Raw genomic sequence first — 20,197 nt, 5'->3', positions numbered from 1 at the left:
CAAGCGTATTCCTGAAGCTTGGAGATTTGGGTTAGGACTAGAAAGAGGTTCAATCTTGTATCTGCCACTTCCTAGCTAAGTGAAATGAAGGGCAAGATACTTAAGCTTTTTGAACCTCAATATCCTCATCTTTCTTAAAAAAAAATCTTCACTCGAAGATATTCTTTCATTGATTTTTTTCAGATAGAGTGGGAGGGAGAAAGAGGGGCAGAGACAGAGAAACATCAGTGTGTGTCTCTGATTGGTTGCCTCCAGCACAACCCTCATAGGGGATAGGGATCAAACCTGCAACTCAGGTACATGCCCTTGACCAGGAATGGAACCCATGATTCTTCCATCTGCAGGCCAGTGCTCTGACTGCTGAGCCAAACTGACTAGGGCTCAGTATCCTCATCTTTAAAGAGTGAAAACCACATTTCATAATGAAATGAAATAATATGTGTAGGGTGCCTACTGCAGTACCTTTATATGGTAGTCACCTACTAAATGATAGCTTTTTTTGAGTTGAAGTTTAAATGAATACCCTAAATACTAACAGTGGGTGGAACTTTAGAGATCACCAATAATACTTGTAAATAATTAATAGGAGAATTGCATTTTATAAGCACTTAGCACACACTATTTACAGGATACTGTTCAGTGACATAAGAAACAGAGTTACTAATAAGACATGGTTGCTGCTCTTTAAGTAGTTTTACAACTTATTACATTAATTTCTAGGGCACATGCTTAAAATAAAACAGTTGTTTTTTTTTTTTTCCCTCACCCGAGGACATTTTTCCATTTTTTGTTCAGGTAGAGTGGGAGGGAGAGAGAGGAACAGAGAGAGAGAGAGAAACATCGACGTGAAAGGAACACATCGAGTGGCTGCCACCCGCACGACCGACCAGGGCCGGGGACAAACTGCAACCGAGGTACGCGCCCTTAGCGGGAACCGAACCCGGGTCTCTCAGGACTGCAGGCCGACGCTCTAACCGCTGAGCCAAACCGGCCAGGGCTAAAACAGTTTTTAAAATAAATTCTCACCCGAGCATATTTTTTCCATTGATTTTTACAGAGTGGAAGGGAGGAGAGAGAGAGAGAAACAGAGAGAAACATCAATGTGAGAGAGAGACATCAATTGATTGCTTCTGGCAAGCACCTTGACCCGGTTGGGGATGGAGCCTGCAAGTCAGGTACATGCCCTTGACTGGGAATTGAACCCATGACCCTTTCGAACATGGGCCACCACCCTAACCATTGAGCCACACTGGCCAGGCTAAAACAATTTCTTATTTCTGCTGCTCAGTACCTTTATCTAGTTTTTATGTAATCCAGCTTCGTTTAGCCAGTCACCTTTATATCCTACTGACTTTTTCAGTGCACATTTTCACTGGATTCAGATAAATTTCTTAATTTCAAAACCTTTCTCAGTACCTACAACACCCAGTTCAAAGCAGGCTCCTTCTTGCCTTTATATGTTTGCTTCTATTATTTCTTCTACCTTTCTACATATCCTCATGATTAAAGGCCAGCTTAGAATCCAACTCATTATACTTGAATCATTTCCTGATTACTCTAGCCTAGGGTTTTTTAGTAGCAACACTATTGATGGTTTGGACCAGATAAATGTCTTTTTTGTGTGGGAGGGATGTAAGGTGTTTAGCAGCATCCCCAACATATACCCACTAAAGGCCAGTAGTCCCCCACCCCCCAGTCATGATGTTCAGAAATTGCTAAATGCCCATCAGGCTCACAAAGGCCTACAAAACAGCTCCTAGTTGAGAACCACTGCTCTAGTTCACCATAATCTCCACTCTTCTAAAAAGTCCTGCAATACCTTTTGTCTTTACTAAATTATTTGGCATTAAAGGTAGTTATATCCTGTATTATACTTCTTAATTATTTTATTGGTTGCTTGCTATATAATAGGTGCTTAGTAAGTATTTGTTGAATTGAGAATGTGTCACTTGAGCCTGTTAGATAGTATTTGGATCAATTCTTTCCTCATGTATGAAAATATCATGAAAGGTTATCTAAGACCTGTCAGAGACTCCCAGTAAATAATCCTTGGACAGAGTCCAGTGGACTCCCATATTAAATTTTTTTTTTAATCCTCACCCAAGGACATTTTTCCATTTTTTTGTTCAGATAGAGTAGGAGGGAGGGAGAGGAAGAGAGAGAGAGAGAGAGAGGAAGAGAGAGAGAAAGAAACATCGACTTGAAAGGGACACATCAAGTGGCCACCACCCGTACGACCAACCAGGGCCGGGGACAAACTGCAACCGAGATACGTACCCTTAGCCAGAACTGAACCTGGGTCTCTCTGGACCGCAGGCTGACGCTCTAACCGCCGAGCCAAACCGGCCAGGGCCATGTTAAATTTTTTACTAGGATAGCATGTAGAATATAGAATGTACAAGACATTTAACAATAATACACTCCTTTTCACTTTATCCATCAATGAATATGTCAGAGATATTAAAATGCTCCCACAAAATCACTTGATATAATTATTTACCATTTAACATTAATATGCATTTGTGCTTCTTCAAAATTATCTTCCACTTATAAACTGAAATGGTGAATCAGAAATTTATCAACTGATTTATGCAATACATTTCATATAAAGAAGCAAAATACTGGCAGTAGCTTTTCCCTAGAAGAAATATCTAAGCATGTTACCAGAATGTGAGCTCTATGAGGACAGGGATTTTTGTTTGTTTTGTTTTGTTTAGTACCATATTCCCAGCACATAGTATGTCTGACACTAATAAACATTCTGTAAGCATTTATTGAATAAGTGAATCTCATTTTGGATATTATATTTCTTGCCAAGTTCAACTCTTGAATTATAAAGATAACTCATTCCATCAAGCTTTTCTTTCAAAGTCCCTAGTGACTTCCATCTTGTCAATTCTGATGGTCGGCAGTCAATTCCTAGTCGATTTTTTTGTTCATCTCTTAGTATTCCTCTTTGATGGACTTTATTCACTTGCTTCCCAGGACACCAAACTTTTTCTGATTTTCTGCTTAGCCCTTTTTAAGCCTTTTTTGGCTTCTCCTTTTTGTGACTTCCAAATGTTGAACTGAGCCTGGAGCTCAGATCTAGAACTTCGTAATTTTTTTCCCTTAGAGCCTTAGGAGACAATTTAGTTTAGCTTTAAGAATTCAGATTTTGGAGCTGTACTGCCTAAATTTATTTCCTAGGTTTGCTGCTTACCAGCAGTGTGACTTTGATCTAGTTGCTTAGGTACTCTGTCCCTTAGTTTTCTTATTTTTACTATGGAATATAAGGATAGTAATAGTTCTTCTTAGTTTTTTTCTCAAACCTGCTTATTCCTTCCTCATTACCTATTTCAGAATATGGCACCATTGATATTTCCTGTCACTCATCTCTATTCTTTAGGAGTCATCATAGGTTCTTCTTTTTCCTTGAAAGTCCACATACATTCTATCAGGAAGATCTTTTGGCTGTATTTTAATTCTTTTTTTTTTAATCCTCACCTGAAGATATGTTCTTTATAGATTTTTTAGAGAGAGAGAAAGTAAGGGAAAGGGAGATGGAGAGAAAGAGAGAAACATCAGTTGTTTGCCTCCCATACTCACTAGGAATCAAACCCGACACCTGAGTATGTGCCCTGACCTGGAATCAAGCCCTGGACCTTTCAGTGTACGAGATGACAATCCAGCCAACTGAGCCACACTGGCCTGGGCTCTATTTTAGAAACATACCCAGAATCTCATGTCACCACTATTGTCTTACTCCAATCATCCTTACCCGTTTCATAGACTATGCAAGAGGCTTCCATTAGAATTCTTTGCTACCACTCTTGCCCCCTATAATCAGTTCTCATCTACAAAGGACAGTGATCTTTGAAAACTGTCAGATAGTGACACCTGCTCAGCATCCTCCAGTAGCTTCCAGTCCCACATACAGGGAAATATAAATTCCTTATTATGATGCACAGTCTGGCCCCTTCCTGTGTCTCTAATGTGATTATGGTCCCCAAATACTCTCATTCTAAGCCTCTTGAGTCTGAACACTCCAGGCTTATTTCTGCCTCTTTATCTGTGTTGTGCTGTTTTCTTTCCTGAGGATATTCTTCCATCAGGTATTTGTAGGTCTTCCATCACATCATTCAAGACTGTTCAAATCAGTTTCTAAGACAGGCTTTCCCTAATTACCTTCTGTAAAAAAATATTCATTTTTGCCGACTCACAGTTTACTTGTTCCACCTTATTATTATTGTTTTTGGTTTTTTTTTGCAGTATTCAACTACCTGACATTGATTGATTGTAATATAAACTCCATAAGGATAAGAACGTTTCGTTTCTTTTTTTTTTCAACTTTTTTATTGAATTTATTGAGATGACATTGGTTAATACAATGATATAGTTTTCAGGTGCACAATTCTATAATTCATCATGTGTATTTTGTATTGTGTGTTCACCACCCCAGGCGAAGTCTCCTTCCATCACCATTTATCCCCGCTATGTCCTCTTCTGAGGGTCTTTCATTTCTATCTCCAGTACCTTAGGGACAGTACATAGTAATTACTCAGTAACTATTAACAATGAATTACTGATTATTTTTCTAGATCTCAAATCTTGTATTTCTATTCAGTGTTCTGTTATCACCTACAACATCAATCTGTCAGAAAACTGAACTTATCCTTTCCCAGTCTGGTTGTTCTTTAATTATTTCGTAATTTTATAATGTTCTAGTTATTTTGACTTGAAACCCAAGATGCATTTTGAATCATTCCCCTTTCTCTGCTAAATCATGAAGTTTTGTTTTTATAATAATACATTTGCATTCCTAGTCAGATTATTTTCGATCGGTTTGCATCCTACAGAGTTGGACATGTTTTTCCTTTGTTTTTCTTAGTCCACTCAGTATCATAAACCACAGCCTGATTAATCTTTATAAAGATTAATGTCCCATTCTCCTGCAGTATGGTGTGATGGAAGGACCTTGGGCTTTGGGTTTAAATTGCAGTCGAAGCATTTGCTATTAGTAAATGGGCAAAGTAAGGCCTTGGGCAAGTACAGAACCTCTCTGAATTCACTTTCCGCCTTTGTAAATAGGGATAAAAATATTTACCCCATGGAGTAGATATAAGAAATACTTACAAAAACACTGTCAATCTCTTCACTCAGGTTCAATATGCTTCAAATACCTTAAATTCAGCATGCTCAAAATCATAATCAAACTTTTCTTCTCTAACGTGCTGTTCTCCTGTTCAGATGACTGATTCCTCAGTTTACTTAGTCAAACACATATGTCGAGAATCTGGGAGTCGTTCTTGACTGTAGTTATAATTCCCTACATTCTAAACCACAAGTATATACTGTCTTTTGTGTGGTAGGCACACTGAATATGCCCTCATGGATTCTGGTGTTACTGTGGTCTGGATACTTTATCTTCCTAATAGATTGGCTCATCAGCCTCACCTTCCAATACTTTTTCTCAAGGTATATTTCACTCCTTGTTGGTTTTATACTACTGCTTTTTCAGGTGTGGTTCCTCTAGTCTGACATACCCTTCTCTTCATTAGTCCTCATTAGGGTTGTTTTAAGGAGCCGTTCGTTGCATGTAAAGCAGTTAGCACAGTACTGGGCATATTAATAATCAATAGATAAATTTTAGCTTCTCTTATAATAAAGTTAGAAATAATTGTGGTGTCTTTGGATACTACTACTTGGATTCTAAGGGATGGAATCAGTTGCTGTCAAAAGAAACTCAGGAGAGAAATAAAAAAGGGGGAGAAAAGTGAAATTCAGCATATGGATATGTTAAAGGTCTGCTATCCACTGGGTTAAGAAATTGTACTCATTGTTTCTTCTGTTCCTATTTTACCATTCCTGTAAGCTATTCTTTCTAATACTTTTATGTTTTCATTTCCATTTTGTTTTCTTTTCTGATTTGTTTCCATACTGTTTCTTTGTCACTTGCTTTCTGATTAGTAGAGCTTCAGATTGCTTTTCTTTGTAGATAGTCAGGAGGGACAGGGAATTAGATGCAACATTTTTGAAAAATTGATTTCCATGATCTCAAAATGAGGTTGATTTAAGACCTGCTTTCTCCATTGCTTATTTTTGAAGAGCATCCCCAAGATGATTGAATGACAATCTTTTCCTTGTAGCCTAAACATGGTGGGCAGTCATCCTGTCATCATTTCTCACCTCCCTAAATCTTTGACAGTCCTAAATTTTGAGAAAATCAAAAGAAGCTGCTTATCAGAAAATAGTTATCCAATCCATTGAGGCTGTTAAAATTTAAAGGAAGCTGTGTGTGTTATCTTCTGGGTATTGCTAGGGAAATTTATTAATCTCCTCTCACTGAGTATTTGTGTAAGGATAATCTGAGGATGAAATGAGATCATTAAGAAGCTTTGAATTCTTTACTTAGAAGCAAGTCTTTTATTTTTGTTATCACGTTCCCTTTCCCACAAACCATGTTTTTGTCTTAGAAAGTAAATAGTTTGGACAAGACCGTGTTGAACTGCTGTGAGTAGTTTATATTCTTTTGATTTAAAAAATACTTGTTTTATAACAGAAGAATTCTGCTACTGAGCTTGTTGATCTTGAGCATAAGTGATGTGAACAGTTTTAGAGCTCTGAATAGGTTGCATTTCTGATTTGTGTATATACATTTGAGCCAAATACTGATCCTGTTTATATATAGGAAAATATTGAAGGTAGTTCATGCGTGTTCAGCCTTTGCCTATACTCTTCCCTCCCCACAGGCGCTTCACCTTTGCTTTCTTCATTTCTAAGCTCCAAGGGCCAGTCCTTTACCTTTTTAAAATTTTATTTCTTTTAATCCTCACCCGAGGATATTTTCCCATCTGTCTTCAGATAGAGCGGGAGGGAAGAAGGGAGGAAGAGAGAGAGAAACATCAGTGCGAGAGGGACACATCAACTGGTCACCTCCCACACAACCCTAACCAGGGCCGTGGACAGACTGCAACCGCAACCGAGGTACGTGCCCTTGGCCGGAATCGAATCCGGGACTCTTGGGTCCATGGGCCAACACTCTAACTGCTGAGCCAAACCAGCCAGGGCCCAGTCCTTTACCTTTGTAATGTGTTTCCTAAATCCATTTCTTCTATGAATTACTTCTACCACTGTGATTTTTTAAATAAATGTTCTCTTATAGTTTGAGTCTTGGTTCTGAATTCTTTCCTAGCCAGAACTCAAGTACCAAGGTTGCTGAACCCAGGTCTGGTCTAACACCACTAGTCTAATACCTGGTGCTGTTCTTGCCACCATCGACACTTAGTTATGATAATAAACAATTTATATTTGATGATACATAAGCCTGTCATTTTTAGTTAACTATTAACTTTTTAATATTAAGTTGTTTTTTTTTGTTTGTTTTTTATCCTTACCCGAGGACATTTTTTTATTTTTTGATCATCTAGAGCGGGAGGGAGAGAGAGAGAAACGTCGACGTGAAAGGGACACATCGAGTGGCTGCCACCCACACAACCCAACCAGGGCCGGGGACAAACTGCAAATGAGGTACATGCCCTTAGCGGGAACCGAACCCCGGTCTCTCTGGACCGCAGGCTGATGCTCTAACCATTGAGCCTAACTGGCTAGGGCTTAATATTAAGTTTTAATAAACAATTATTATGCTTTTGAAGAAGGTTTTAAGATGTGTATTCTTTTTAAAAAATGCACTATGCTTTTAAAAAAGTCTGCCTGGCTGCCAGTTACTAGGATGATGAATTAATTATTTAAAGGCACTATCATATCAAAGTAATAACTTGCTTTCCTGTCCTAAGAAGTAGGAAATATTAGACTGGAGGATATTTTTTAGGATGACTCAATCTTCTTGGGCTTCAGAGGGTTTGAGAGTCAGTTGGGTGGGGCTATGAGACTTCTCAATTAGAACAGTCCATTTAGAGTTGCTACACACACACACACACACACACACAGAAAAGAGTGCTGAATAATAAAGAATTTGAATAGTCTTTGTTCCTGTTTCCTGGGAGGGAGCTTCTAAATACTTGGAATTTCCTGAGTGATAGGAGCATCTTTCTTAGTCATGGGGGAGGGGGTGGTTGCTGGTACTACACCTTAGTTTAGGTATACTCAGCATGGGAGCTGGCCACTCCAGAAGGAATAATCTTGTGATTAGATAGTTGGGGCTTTGAGTCACATGATAGTAGTCCTGCCAGGAAGCAGGGAGGGGACTGGATATAGAATTCCAAGAGATGGTCAGTTATACCTTAATAAGGTTACTCCAATAAAAACTCTGGAAACCAGAAGTCATATGATCTTCCTGGTTGGTGATGTTAGTATCGAAAGTCTACCAGAATGTTACCAGCAATTGGACCATGGTTCAGCAACCTGTGTTGAGTTCTTGCAAAGAAAGAATTCAGAGTTAAGACTCAAATACAAGCAAAAGTTTATTTAGAAAGTCACAGAGGTAGAAGAAGTGAGCCAGCTGGGCTGTTTGGGCTCAGAATACAAGTTACAGAGGCAAATGAGGGACCTTAGGAGAAAGAAAGCAGAGACACGCCTAAAGGAAGAAGGCACTGGCAAGGGGTGGGGAAGGTATGGAGAGTGTGAGAGGGGAAGAGCAAGTGAGCTTGCTGGGTCCTTTGTCTGGAAGGTCTTTAAAAGCAGGGATTTCAGGGAATATCTCAGGGGAGGATCTCAATAGAATATCCACGGGTGTCCTTTCAGGGTCATGTGTGCACTGATTGGTTGGTACTAGGGGAGGGGACCATTAGTCATTGTATCTGGTCCTGATATCAGTCATGTTAGTTCCATCTAGTTTTGTTGGAGCTGAAACACAACTGAGGCCTGAATGTCATCTCTAGTTTGATCAAAACTCTGTGTCTGTGGTCAGCAGACCTGAGGCTTTGGTTCTAAGATTATTCCATACGGGCCAGAACCTCATTGTCCTCAGGACTTAATGCTTAAGGGAGTGTTCATGCAAGGGCTTGTATGGGCGTCAGATGAGCTTATTCTCTAGCCCTTTTGTTCCTCCTCTAGGGGCTCCACCACATGACTAACAACATGCTAGGGGAAGAAAGGTTAGGGGAGGGTTCGAATTGCATAACCAGTGATATGAAAGGTCAAGGGGTCTAAATCACATGACGATATGCCAAGGGAGAAAAAGTCATGGTGGGGGTGAAGTCCTTGTTGTCCCAGTTTTGCCCATTGCTAGGTTCCACCTTGGTGACATTTTATTGTTTCTACTCTGCTCATGCCTGTTTAACTGCCTGCTGTGGTCATGCACATTGATCTGCCAGGAGGGTGATGCATCCTGAGGGCTCAGAAGCTTTCTTTGCATTTGGGACCCTCCCAGAACTAGCCCTATGCGTCTCTTCATTGCCTGGTTCAGATTTGTATCCTTTAAATAAAACTGTAATCATATGTGTTTTCCTGTGTTCTGTGAGTTGTTAATAATAGTGATTTATTGAACCTGAGGGGGGGTAGTGGGAACCCCTGAATTTGTAGCCAGTTGGTCAGAAGTGTATGTGGCTTGGGAACCCTAGAACTTTTTTCTGTTGTCTGAAGTAAGGAGAGACTTGTGGAATTCTGTGTTTTTAGCTTGTGAAGTCTGTATTAACTCTGGGTAGTTAGCAGCAGAAGTACATCGTAGAGGGTTTCTGCATTGAAGAGTAAAAATTGAAAGCAAATGAAGTAGTTGCTATTAAAGTCTATGCATTTCTGTGACTTTTATGGATTCATATTGCAGTTATGTGATTAGATTTACTGTTTATTGAGCACAGAGACTCAAAGCATGGATATTGAAAGAATTACCCAAAGCAGAAATTATTTTCATGTGATTTACAATATATTATTGAAGCTCAGACAGCAGCAGGTAAATTTGGGTCAGTTGTACGTGGCCCCCACTGAACAAAATTAAACACCATTTTAACATTTGATTTCTAAGTAATAACCCTTTTAATTTTCAGAGTAGAGTTAGTTTCTCATGTTCTCTTCCTTTCTCTCTTTGAAACCATTTTTACATATTGGCTGTAGATTCATTTTTTCCCTAAAAAAATCCATCTCTGATCAGATTATTTCCTTGCTTAAAACTCTTCCTTGGCTATCTGATTTTGTTTATTTTTTAAATTAATACACCTCAACTGGTATTTTAGGTCTTAGAGTGGTTGCAACCTTTCACAAAGTAGTCTATGTTTCAGCCAGGCTAGATTCTTCATTATATGTCTTCAGTTTTCATTACTTTACTCCTTAACTGTATTCACTTAAATAGAAACAGTTTATTACTAATCCTGTTTTCTTCTGTCTTAGTATATCAGGAAGAAGCCTTTTGGGATACTCCTTTTCTCTCCTCCCAGGTCTTTACCTATTTCTGAGTTTGTTTCAGGCATTGCATTTTTTCTGTGACTCTTTTTGTATTTTCTATTTAGGTCTCTGTCTGCTGTTTTCATTCCCTCCCTCCCTTCCTCCCTCCCTTCCTTCCTTCCTTCCTTCCTTCCTTCCTTCCTTCCTTCCTTCCTTCCTTCCTTGTTCCCAAGTCACTTCTGTTTTGTTTTTAAATTAAATTTATTGGATAACATAAGTTAGTAAGATTATATGTTTCAAGTGTATAGTATTATAATGCATCATCTGTATATTGCATTGAGTGCTCATCACCCAAAGTTTACTCTCTGCCCGTCACCATATATTTGATTTCCTTGACCCTCTTCAACTTCCTCCTACCCCCTCTTACCTTCTGGTAACCACCATACTGTTGTTTGTGTCAATGAGTTTTTTGTTTGTTTTGTTTGTTCATTTGTTGCTTTCTGTTTTATACCCCACATATGAGTGAAATCATATGATTTTTTTCCTTTTCTGTCCGACTTATTTTTGGTTAGCATGATACTGTTAAGATCTATTCATGTTGTCACAAATGGCAGTATTTCATCTTTTCTTATGGCGGAGTAGTATTTCATTGTATATGTGAACCACATATTCTTTATCCATTCATCCATTGAAGGGCACTTGCGTTATTTCCATGCCTTGGCCACCGTGAGTAATGCTTCAGTGAACAGAGGGGTCCATATATCTTTACTGATAAATGCTTTCATATTTTTCAGATTGATACCTAGAAGAGGGATTGGTGGGTCATATGGTAGTTCTATTCTTAATTTTTTTGAGGACCCTCCATACTGTTTTCCATAGTGCCTGTGCCACTTTAAATTCCCACCATTTTCTTTTTTTAGAGTGTAAGTTGCCTCAGATCAAGCCTGGCATAGGTTAGAAACTTAATTCCATTTTGTTGCATATATGTTTAGATTTTATAATTTCCTGCAAATAAGTCACCTGACCAACATCTCAGATGTTTTGGACATTGGTATTAATTTATACAGATGAATTCCTTGTGAGAGAATGACCTTTTGTTATCTTCTATTTTAGGAGATAGTAGGGTAATTAGGCATAGATACCCTTCCTACCACTACCCATTGATTATCCCCCTCTGCCATCTTATTACATACTTATGCTAGTTCTCCAGTGGCAGGGACTAACTGCTAGGTATTGCTACATCCCTTGGGGCTGTGATAGGGATCAGGTATTGTAAGCCTTAAAATTTGGTCATAGTTGGTTGCTTTCTATTTTCTGCTTTTAAGCTGGCTATGACCTACCTCCAGTTCTCAGTAGTAAGTTGGAATGGAGAAATGAGTGTTCTCTGTTGAACTAGATAGCAAGGCACTGACAGGAGCAGGGGAGCAGGAATTTTACTGTCATATCTTCAAGACCAGCTGTTATAGATAAGAATGTTGGTATGGGTAAGGCCTCTCACCCCCAAACCATTTTAGGTTAAACAATGAGAAATATTAGTAAGGATTTTGGTGATGATATTTTTTAGCATATTTATTCTTTGAATTACAGTTCTTTGAATTGTCCAATCAAGACAATTTATCTTCTATATCTGTATAGCTTTTGTTTCAGAAGATAAGAATAATTGATTTCTTTTTGAAGATTTTTTTCTTCCTACATAGGCTCTTGTTGCTAAGTTGCTTCTGTTTCCTCCCCCAACCCCATATTCATTTTATCTGTCTTTATCTTCCATGTTAGATTTTCTCAGAAAGCTGACAGTCCTTGGTTGTCTGCTCATGATTAATACTATAGAAATAAATAGCACATTGGAAACTCTGGTTAGGCTTTATTGACTTAGAACTTCATTATAGGTTGCTCTGGTGTGGAATCTCTCCATTCCCCCATATCTTTAGGTTTTTCCTTTTGAGCTAAGAGTCTTGTGATCCTTCTCTCTGAGAGTAAAGGTATGAATGAAGATAAGGGCATGGAATAGGATAATTTCTGAGAGGGCAGGTATTTGGAGGGAGGACCCTAATACCAACCCTTATTCTAGGGTTTACCAGGACTCACAGGACTTGACATATAGTCATACTCTCAGCTGTGATTTATTTATTTTTATTTTATTTTAAAAAACATCCTGAGCATATGTTTTTCATTGAGTTTAGAGAAGAAGGGAGATAGATAGGGAAAGAAACATCAATTAATCGCCTCCCATATGCACCCTGACCAGGGATTGAACCTGCTCCATGGATATGTGTCCCGACTGAGAATTGAACCTGTGATCCTTGGTGCACAGGACAACGCTCCAAACAACTGAGCCACACTGTCCAGGGCAGCTATGACTTATTATAGTGAAAGCGTGACAGGCACCTTTTGCAGACACCAGAGAGGTATTATCGGACACCCCCCTGAATCAGAGGGAGAAGGCTGTCCCCACCTCGGTTCTTGTCATGCTTGTATAAATGAACTTAAATGAGTGACTCCAGGTGATTGCATTGTGATAAAGCCAATTTATTAAAGCAAGCAAACAAATTTATCATCCAGCATAATATGTGCGGGTGGACTCTCAGCTAATCTGAAGAGTGAGTTGGGTGGGGATTTGAGGCATTATATACCCTCCTGTCTAAAAGTTTTGAAATTTCTCAGGTGAATATTTTGGTATAGATTAATTTTCAAGGTCCCCTTTTACTTTGTTGCGACCTTCCCAGAATTCATGAAAAGCACTTGGCAGTTTTATCTTGCTAAGCCTTGAGACTGCTGGTTTTTCTGTTTAGAGAATAAAAAATGAATAAAATTGCCCGTTTTTCCTTTCTTCTTCCCACCTCCTTTCCTGCATTCTCCTGTTAGGGAGGCTTTTAACCATTTGTTCTCAAGTGTCCTTGGTTTGGGGAAGATAATGGCTTGTTATTTACAAGCTGGCTGCAAATTGCCCACACTGTTTGGCCTTGTTTTAACTTTTTGTCTCAGTTTCCCTATTCCTCCTGCCCTGGAATTTTTCTAACTTTTCATTGCCCTTTAACAAAAGGACCCAATGTGCAATCAGCAAAATGAAAAGGGCACATCTGGTGAAGTCCAGGGAAACCCTGCACAAGCTTCCTAGGTTCCTCTCCTAGTGGGAGTCACACAAGACATGCAGAAGTCCCCCAGCAGTGAGTTGTGATGACGTATGAAATGTCATCCAGAGATGTTTGTTGTAGACTTGGTGTCTGGGTGTTTTATTGAGACCTGATTATGTAGGCACACTCTGCCTGGCAGATACCCAGATTCCAGACTCTCAGAGGGAAAGCAGGTGTCTAGCATAAAGCATATTGTTTGTACAACCAGTTTAGATATAGTGAGCCACTCTTCTCCGTTCTGAAAATGGTGGGAACCCTCCTGAAATCTTAATTTCCATCCACTAGCCGAAGCTTGTAAGCAGGCCTTTTAAAGGATACTTATTTTAACTCTTTTCTGCACAGCAGGTATTAGCCTTCATATAGTTGCTTAATTCCTTTATTAATATTTTTTTAAATGGACTTTATAGTTTAGAGCAGTTTAGATTCACAGGAAAATTGAGCAGAAGGTACAGAGATTTCCCTTATATCTCCTGCCCCCACACATGCACACAGCCCCCCCCCCCCAACTCAATATCCTGCAACAGACTGGTAACATTTGTTAAATTGTGAAACCTACCAACACCCATCATCACCCAAAGTCCATAGTGTACACTAATGTTCACTCTTGGTGTTACACATTGTATTTTTAAATTTTTATTTATTTTTTTAATCCTCACCTGAGGATATTTTTCTATTTATCTCTAGATAGAGTGGGAGGGAGGAAGAGAGGGGGAGTGGGGGGAGAGAGAGAGAGAGAGAGAGAGAGAGAGAGAAAGAGAGAAACACGGACGTGAGAGGGACATATCAACTGATTGCCTCCCGCACAATCCCAACCAGGGCCAGAGATAAGCCACAACTGAGGTATGTGCCATTGACCGGAATCGAACCCGCGACTCATTGGTCTGTGGGCCAACCCTCTACTGCTGAACCAAACCGGCCAGGGCTGGTGTTACACATTTTAAAGGTTTTGGGAAATGAATGTATAATGACATGTATCCAACGTTGTAAAATACAGAGTAGTTTCACTGTCCTACAGATCTTCTGTGCTCCCCTTATTCATCTCACTCCCCCCCTATTTTCTGACAACCTCTCATCCTTTTACTGTCTTCATATAGCTTTGCCTTTTCTAGAATGTTATGTAGTTAGAAACATGTACTAGTAACCTTTTCAGGGAAGCTTATTTAATAGTATACATTTAAAATTTGTCTTTTCTTTGCTTGATAGCTCATTTCTTTTTAGCACTGAAAAATATTTCATTATCCTGATGCTACCACAGTTTTACTCACCTACTGAAGGGCATCTTGGTTGCTCCCAAGTTTTGGCAATTATGAATAAAGTTGCCAAAAACGTTTACATGTGCAGGTTTTTGAATGGACATGATTCAACTCCTTTGAGTAAATACCGAGATGTATGATAAGAATGTTTAGTTTTATAAGAAACTGTCAAAATGTCTTCCAAAGTGTCTGTACCATTTTGCATTTTAACTAGCAATGAGGACAAGTTCCTGTTCTACATCCTCACGAGCATATGCTGACGTTAGTGTTTTGAATTTGGCCATTCTAATAGGTGTGTAATGATATCTTACTGTTGTTTTAATTTGTAATTCCCTAATGACATGATGTGGAGCATCTTTTCAGATATTTATTTGATATCTGTAGGTCTTCTTTGGTGAGGTGCCTGTTCAGGTCTTTTGGTTGTTTTTTAATTGAATTATTATCATTGAGTTTTAAGAGGTCTTTATATTATTTGGATCTCAGTCCTTTATCAGATATGTTTGGCAAATATTTTCCCCTAGTTTGTGGCTTATCATCTGATTTTCTTTACAGACAACAGAAGTTTATAATTTTAATGATATCCATATTATCAGTTATTTCCTTCATGGATCATGTCTTTGGTGTTATATCTAAAAAGTCATTGCTATACTCAGGTCATCTAGATTTTATCCTGTGTTGTCTTCTAGTTTTTTTCTTCTTCTTTTTTATTTTTAACTGATTTTTAGAGAGAGAGAGAGAGAGAGAGAGAGAGAGAGAGAGAGAGAGAGAGAGAGATTTCAATGTGAGAGCAAAACATTGGTCAGCTGCCTCCTGCATGTCTCCTACCGGGGATCGAGTCTGCAACTGGTGCCTGTGCCCTGACCAGGAATTAAACTAGCAACCTTTTGTTGCATGGGACAATGCCCAACTGACTGACCCACACCGGCCAAGGCTCTAGGTGTTTTATAGGTTGTTATACATTTATATCTATGATCCATTTTGAGTTGGGAAGAACTGACATCTTAACAATACTGAGTCTTCTATCAGTGAACATGGATAGCTCTCCAGCAATTTGTTACTGTTTAGATTTTCATGCCCTGGTATTGGTTTCCACTTATGGGTTTCTGCTCTTAGTTGTGATTCTGTGTATCTACCTATCTGTGTTTCTAATTTTGGGGGCAGTGACCTCACTTCTGAGGGATCGAAGAAGAGTTGGTAATTTTTCACTTTTTTAGTCCTTATTAGAATGGAATGATGAATTTCTAAGCCCTACCTACATTTCAAACAGCATTAACCCATTATACCTAACTTTAAGTCTTCTTTATTCTTCACTCTCAATTGCAGACTTCCTTTTGCTACCAATACTTGAATTTTCTGAGAATTCATTGGTATAAAACAGGTTGATTCTTACCCTTTTTTTTCTTTAAAAAATTTTTTTTTTATCCTCACCCAATGACATTTTTGCATTTATCTTAAGATAGAGCGGGAGGGAGAGAGGAAGGAAGAGAGAAAGAGAAACATTGATGTGAGAGAGACACATCGACTGGTTACCACTCACATGACCCCAGCCGAGGTATGTGCCCTTAGTGGGAACTGAACCTGGGTCTCTCTGGTCTGTACGCTCTAACCTCTGAGTCAGACCAGCCAGGGCTATGCTTTTTTTCTTACTGCCAATATATGATTTACCGTTCTTGGTCTTCTGAGTAGGTTATCATGTATCTACATTATTACAAAGCTTTTGAGGTATTGTTGCTGTTACTATTTCTCCTGTTTTCCCTCTTTTGATATCTTTAATTTGTCAGGTTTTTGTTTAAGGGAAATACTCAGTTAAAGTTTATTTTTCTTTTGTTCAATTTCTCCTTATCAGAACCCCAAATCAAATGTAGGTAATTAATCTAATTACCTGAAACATTTTATAGAGATCTGTGCCTAGTCATGTTCCTTCACTGGCAAGTAAAGCTAAGAATTATTTGATAATGAAAATATTTTTTATTTTTGTCTTTCTATGTGTAGAAAGAGATAGACCTGTATATAATTATTTTAATAAAGAAAAATCAATGGCTTGTTTTTTATACTAAGTAACAAGCAACTTAAATGTAAATGAGGAAAATAATTGTGATAGATAATAAAAGTGCCCTTCCTTTCTTTTAAAGATGGACTTGAACATCTCATTTATCAGACTGCTAGCAATTATTATGATTTGTGTTGTTGATATTTGGTTATACAGTTTGATGATGTGAATCTGATTATTTACCTCTTAAAGATTTTTAAACAATAATATTTCTGCAATTTCTTTTTATAATATACAGAGAAAGCAACCAGTGAGATGAATACTGCTGAGGATTGGGGCCTCATTTTGGATATTTGTGACAAAGTTGGTCAGTCTCGCACTGGGTAAGTATTGCAAAGTTTCAAAGGATTTTTATTCATTTTTCATTTTTATTAATATGAATAAAACAAGGATAAGAAGATAGAACATATTACAATCATAATTTATTTATTTATTTAATTTTTTAAATATGTTATATTAATTTTTTTTTTTTTTTAGAGAGAGAGGAAAGGAGAGAGAAACATTGATTGGCTGCCTCCTGCATGCCCCCTACTATGGATCAAGCCCGAAATACAGGCATGTGCCCTGACTGGGAATTGAACTGGGACTTCTCAGTCCTTAGGACGATTCTCAGTCCACTGAGCCACTCTGGCCAGGCATACAATTATAATTTAAGAAAGTTTTTTCTAGAAAGATTTGAAGAATCATCCTATTTAGGTTACTTATAATCAATTAGAGTAACATGACTGTTAAAAATATTGCTGCTACTTTAATTAATCATTCTTTTCCTCCTGAAATCTAGCTTTTTTCACTGATTTTTCAAGTCATCAGGGACTTCTCAGTTACAAAGTTTGGTGGTCATTTCTGAGTTCTTTTCTTCTTTGTCACATCTGCAACATTCTTCCCAGCTGATCGGTGACAACTTGAAAAAGGCACTTTAGTTAGGGAGCCCCGGCCGGTTTTGCTCCATGGTTAGAGCATTGGCCTGTGGTCAAGAGAGACCCAGGTTTGGTTCCCACTAAGGGCACGCACCTCGGTTGCAGTTTGTCCCCGGCCCTAGTTGGGGTCATGCGGGAGGCAGCCACTCCATGTGTCCCTTTCACGTCGCACGCTCTCTCTCTCTCTCTCTCTCTCTCTCTTTTCCTCTGTCTCCCTCCCATTCTATCTGAACAAAAAATGGAAAAATGTCCTTGGGTGAGGATTAAAAAAAGGCACTTTTTGGCATATGGGCTTTTGCGAAATACAGAGCTTTCTAAACCGTTCAGTGAGTGGATTAACTATATAGATTAATGATTTTCTTAATTCCTGGGCTAATAACATCCATTACTTAAGCATTGATGCCTCACACATGTTATCTTACTCATGTACTTTTATGTGAAAAGTGTTAGGGACAGCTGCTGCATTATACTTGATTCTTCTGGTGGCGATCTTAACCTCTTATGTACCTCTTTTGGCTGTTCTTTCCCTTCTAAATATAGGTAATTTCTTAAACTTCCTTTGATCCAATAGTTTTTTCTTTTCTAATGCGTCTTCTTTTGAAATATGACAACTTTCAGGTATCTCTATATAGGTGATATATGTATATTAAGCTTTAATTTTTCTTACCCAATCACTAGTTCTGTGAACACAGTATTATTTCTGGATAATCATACTGTATAAGCCTTAATCTCACCATCTATAAACCTGACCTTGTGTCTCTTTTATCTTTAAACCTACTTTTCCTTCTTTGTTTTCTGTTTCTGTTAATGAGATTATTCTTTTATTTGCATTTAAAACCTCAGTCATTCTTTCATTCCACCTCCACAATATCCTTTAGAATGTTATAAAGTCTCTTTAGTTAAGATCTTGAATATGGCCAAACCCGCTGGAGTAGTTTGTCTTCAAGTCTTTTTAACCCCTTCACTTTAGCCCTTTTAGGCACCTACTATGCTTCGTGTGTAAGGTTCCCAAAAATGTGGCCTTCTCCATCCCCTTTCTGGTCTTTATATTTAATGTACTAAGTCTTTGCCTGGCCAGTGTGACTCAATGGTTGAGCATTGACTTGTGCACCAAGAGGTCGTTGGTTCAATTCCCAGTCAGGGCACATGCCCAGGTTGTGGGCCAGATCCCCAGTGTGGGGCATGCAGGAGATGGCCAATTGATGTTCTCTCATCGATGTCTATCTCCCTATCCCTTCCTCTCTCTAAAATCAGTAAAGACAAATATTCATATACTAAGTCTTGTTCTTTCTGACCTTGTTAGTTCCTTAATATAATTGAAATTTGAGTAGCACTGTGTGCTATATATCCATTCCTTTTTTTATTAATTTTTTAAAAAAATCCTCACCATTGATTTTCAGATAGAGTGGGAGGGAGGTGCAGGGGAGAGAGTGAAACATTGATGTGAGAGAAGCACATCTATTGGCCACCTCCTATAGCACCCCAGAACCTCAACCAAGGTATGTGCCTGTGACCAGAATCGAACCTGAGACTCCCTGGTCTGAGGGCTGACGCTCCAACCACTGAGCCAAACTGGCCAGGGCCATTCCTTTTTCTGTATTTCTATTGCTTCCCTGCCTTTTACTTGAGACATTAGTTACCACATTCTTGACCATGCCTAGATTTGTGAATTCACCTGGCATTTCTTTCCACTTCCATTTGCACCATTCTTTTCAACTCAAGCATTTGATTTGTCAGTGCTTTTCTACCTTAGTTTAGTGCTGTTGGTCATTCTATTTCTTCAGTATGGAGTATTTTCTTCTACCATGTTCTGTCTCTATGTCTTCCAGATCCAGCATAGATATTTATTTCTTCAATAAAGTCTTTCCTCATCCCCTTTACTGAAAATCATCTTATGGTCCTCTGAATCCTTAAAGCACCATACCAAAACTATTCTTCCTTGTTTTGCCTTTTATGATAGTAATTTATAGCTGTTTAGTAGACTTAGATTTGTAGAATGAAAGGTCCATGAATTTTTGTTATACAGAGGAAAGAAACAAGTAGCTTAGTGGTTGAGAGCATGGACTCTGGAGTGAGACTGCCTGGATTCAAATCCTCCCTGTTACCTCCTAACTAGTTATATTGGATAAGTAACTTACCTTTCTAGTTTGCTACATAATGAAAATATTATCTTCTTTATAGGGGGCTTGTTTTGAGTATGAGATCTATATATATACGTGTGTGTGTGTGTGTGTGTGTGTAGTGTTTATAAATGTGGTTAAATGGGTGCACCTCTGTGACGGTTTGTTGGGAAGTGGATATCGACCTAGCTCCATCCCTATATATTTTGGAGATAAAACGTTTATCTAGCATTTCAGTTGTACAGTTCCTTCTCTCTTTTTTCCACCGTTGGTTTTCTTTTTATCTTTACTTTGGTGTCCTTCATTTTGTAGATACTTTTATGATAATTTGGTTAGTTGCTTGACATGAAAAGACACACTGCCTTTCGTTACTAGAAACAGTCCATATTTTTCTAGTTAAAAAATAAATATGTAATTCATCTGAAATTCTGTATCATGTATAATAAAGACGAAGAGATCAGTTTGTTTT

The 20,197-nt window shown here is 38.5% G+C and overlaps 1 protein-coding gene across 4 annotated transcripts in view; it reads left to right on the top strand.

The window, feature by feature from the left end:
- STAM (signal transducing adaptor molecule) overlaps positions 1–20,197 on the top strand; it is a 75,352-nt gene that overhangs the window by 1,166 nt on the left and 53,989 nt on the right. For 2 of the 4 annotated variants that reach the window (XM_036274386.1, XM_036274414.1), the window contains one exon: positions 16,930–17,014. In XM_036274386.1, the coding sequence (XP_036130279.1) occupies positions 16,930–17,014 (85 nt within the window). Of the gene's footprint in view, positions 1–14,857; positions 14,934–16,929; positions 17,015–20,197 lie in introns of those variants that run through there. The other 2 variants (XM_036274376.1, XM_036274397.1) reach the window with 2 other exon arrangements.

The sequence above is a fragment of the Molossus molossus genome, unplaced genomic scaffold (genome assembly GCF_014108415.1).
Source record: "Molossus molossus isolate mMolMol1 unplaced genomic scaffold, mMolMol1.p scaffold_m16_p_1, whole genome shotgun sequence".
NCBI lineage: Eukaryota > Metazoa > Chordata > Mammalia > Chiroptera > Molossidae > Molossus > Molossus molossus.
Note: the sequence above shows the minus strand (reverse complement) of the source record. Positions and strands in the feature narration are given on the sequence as shown.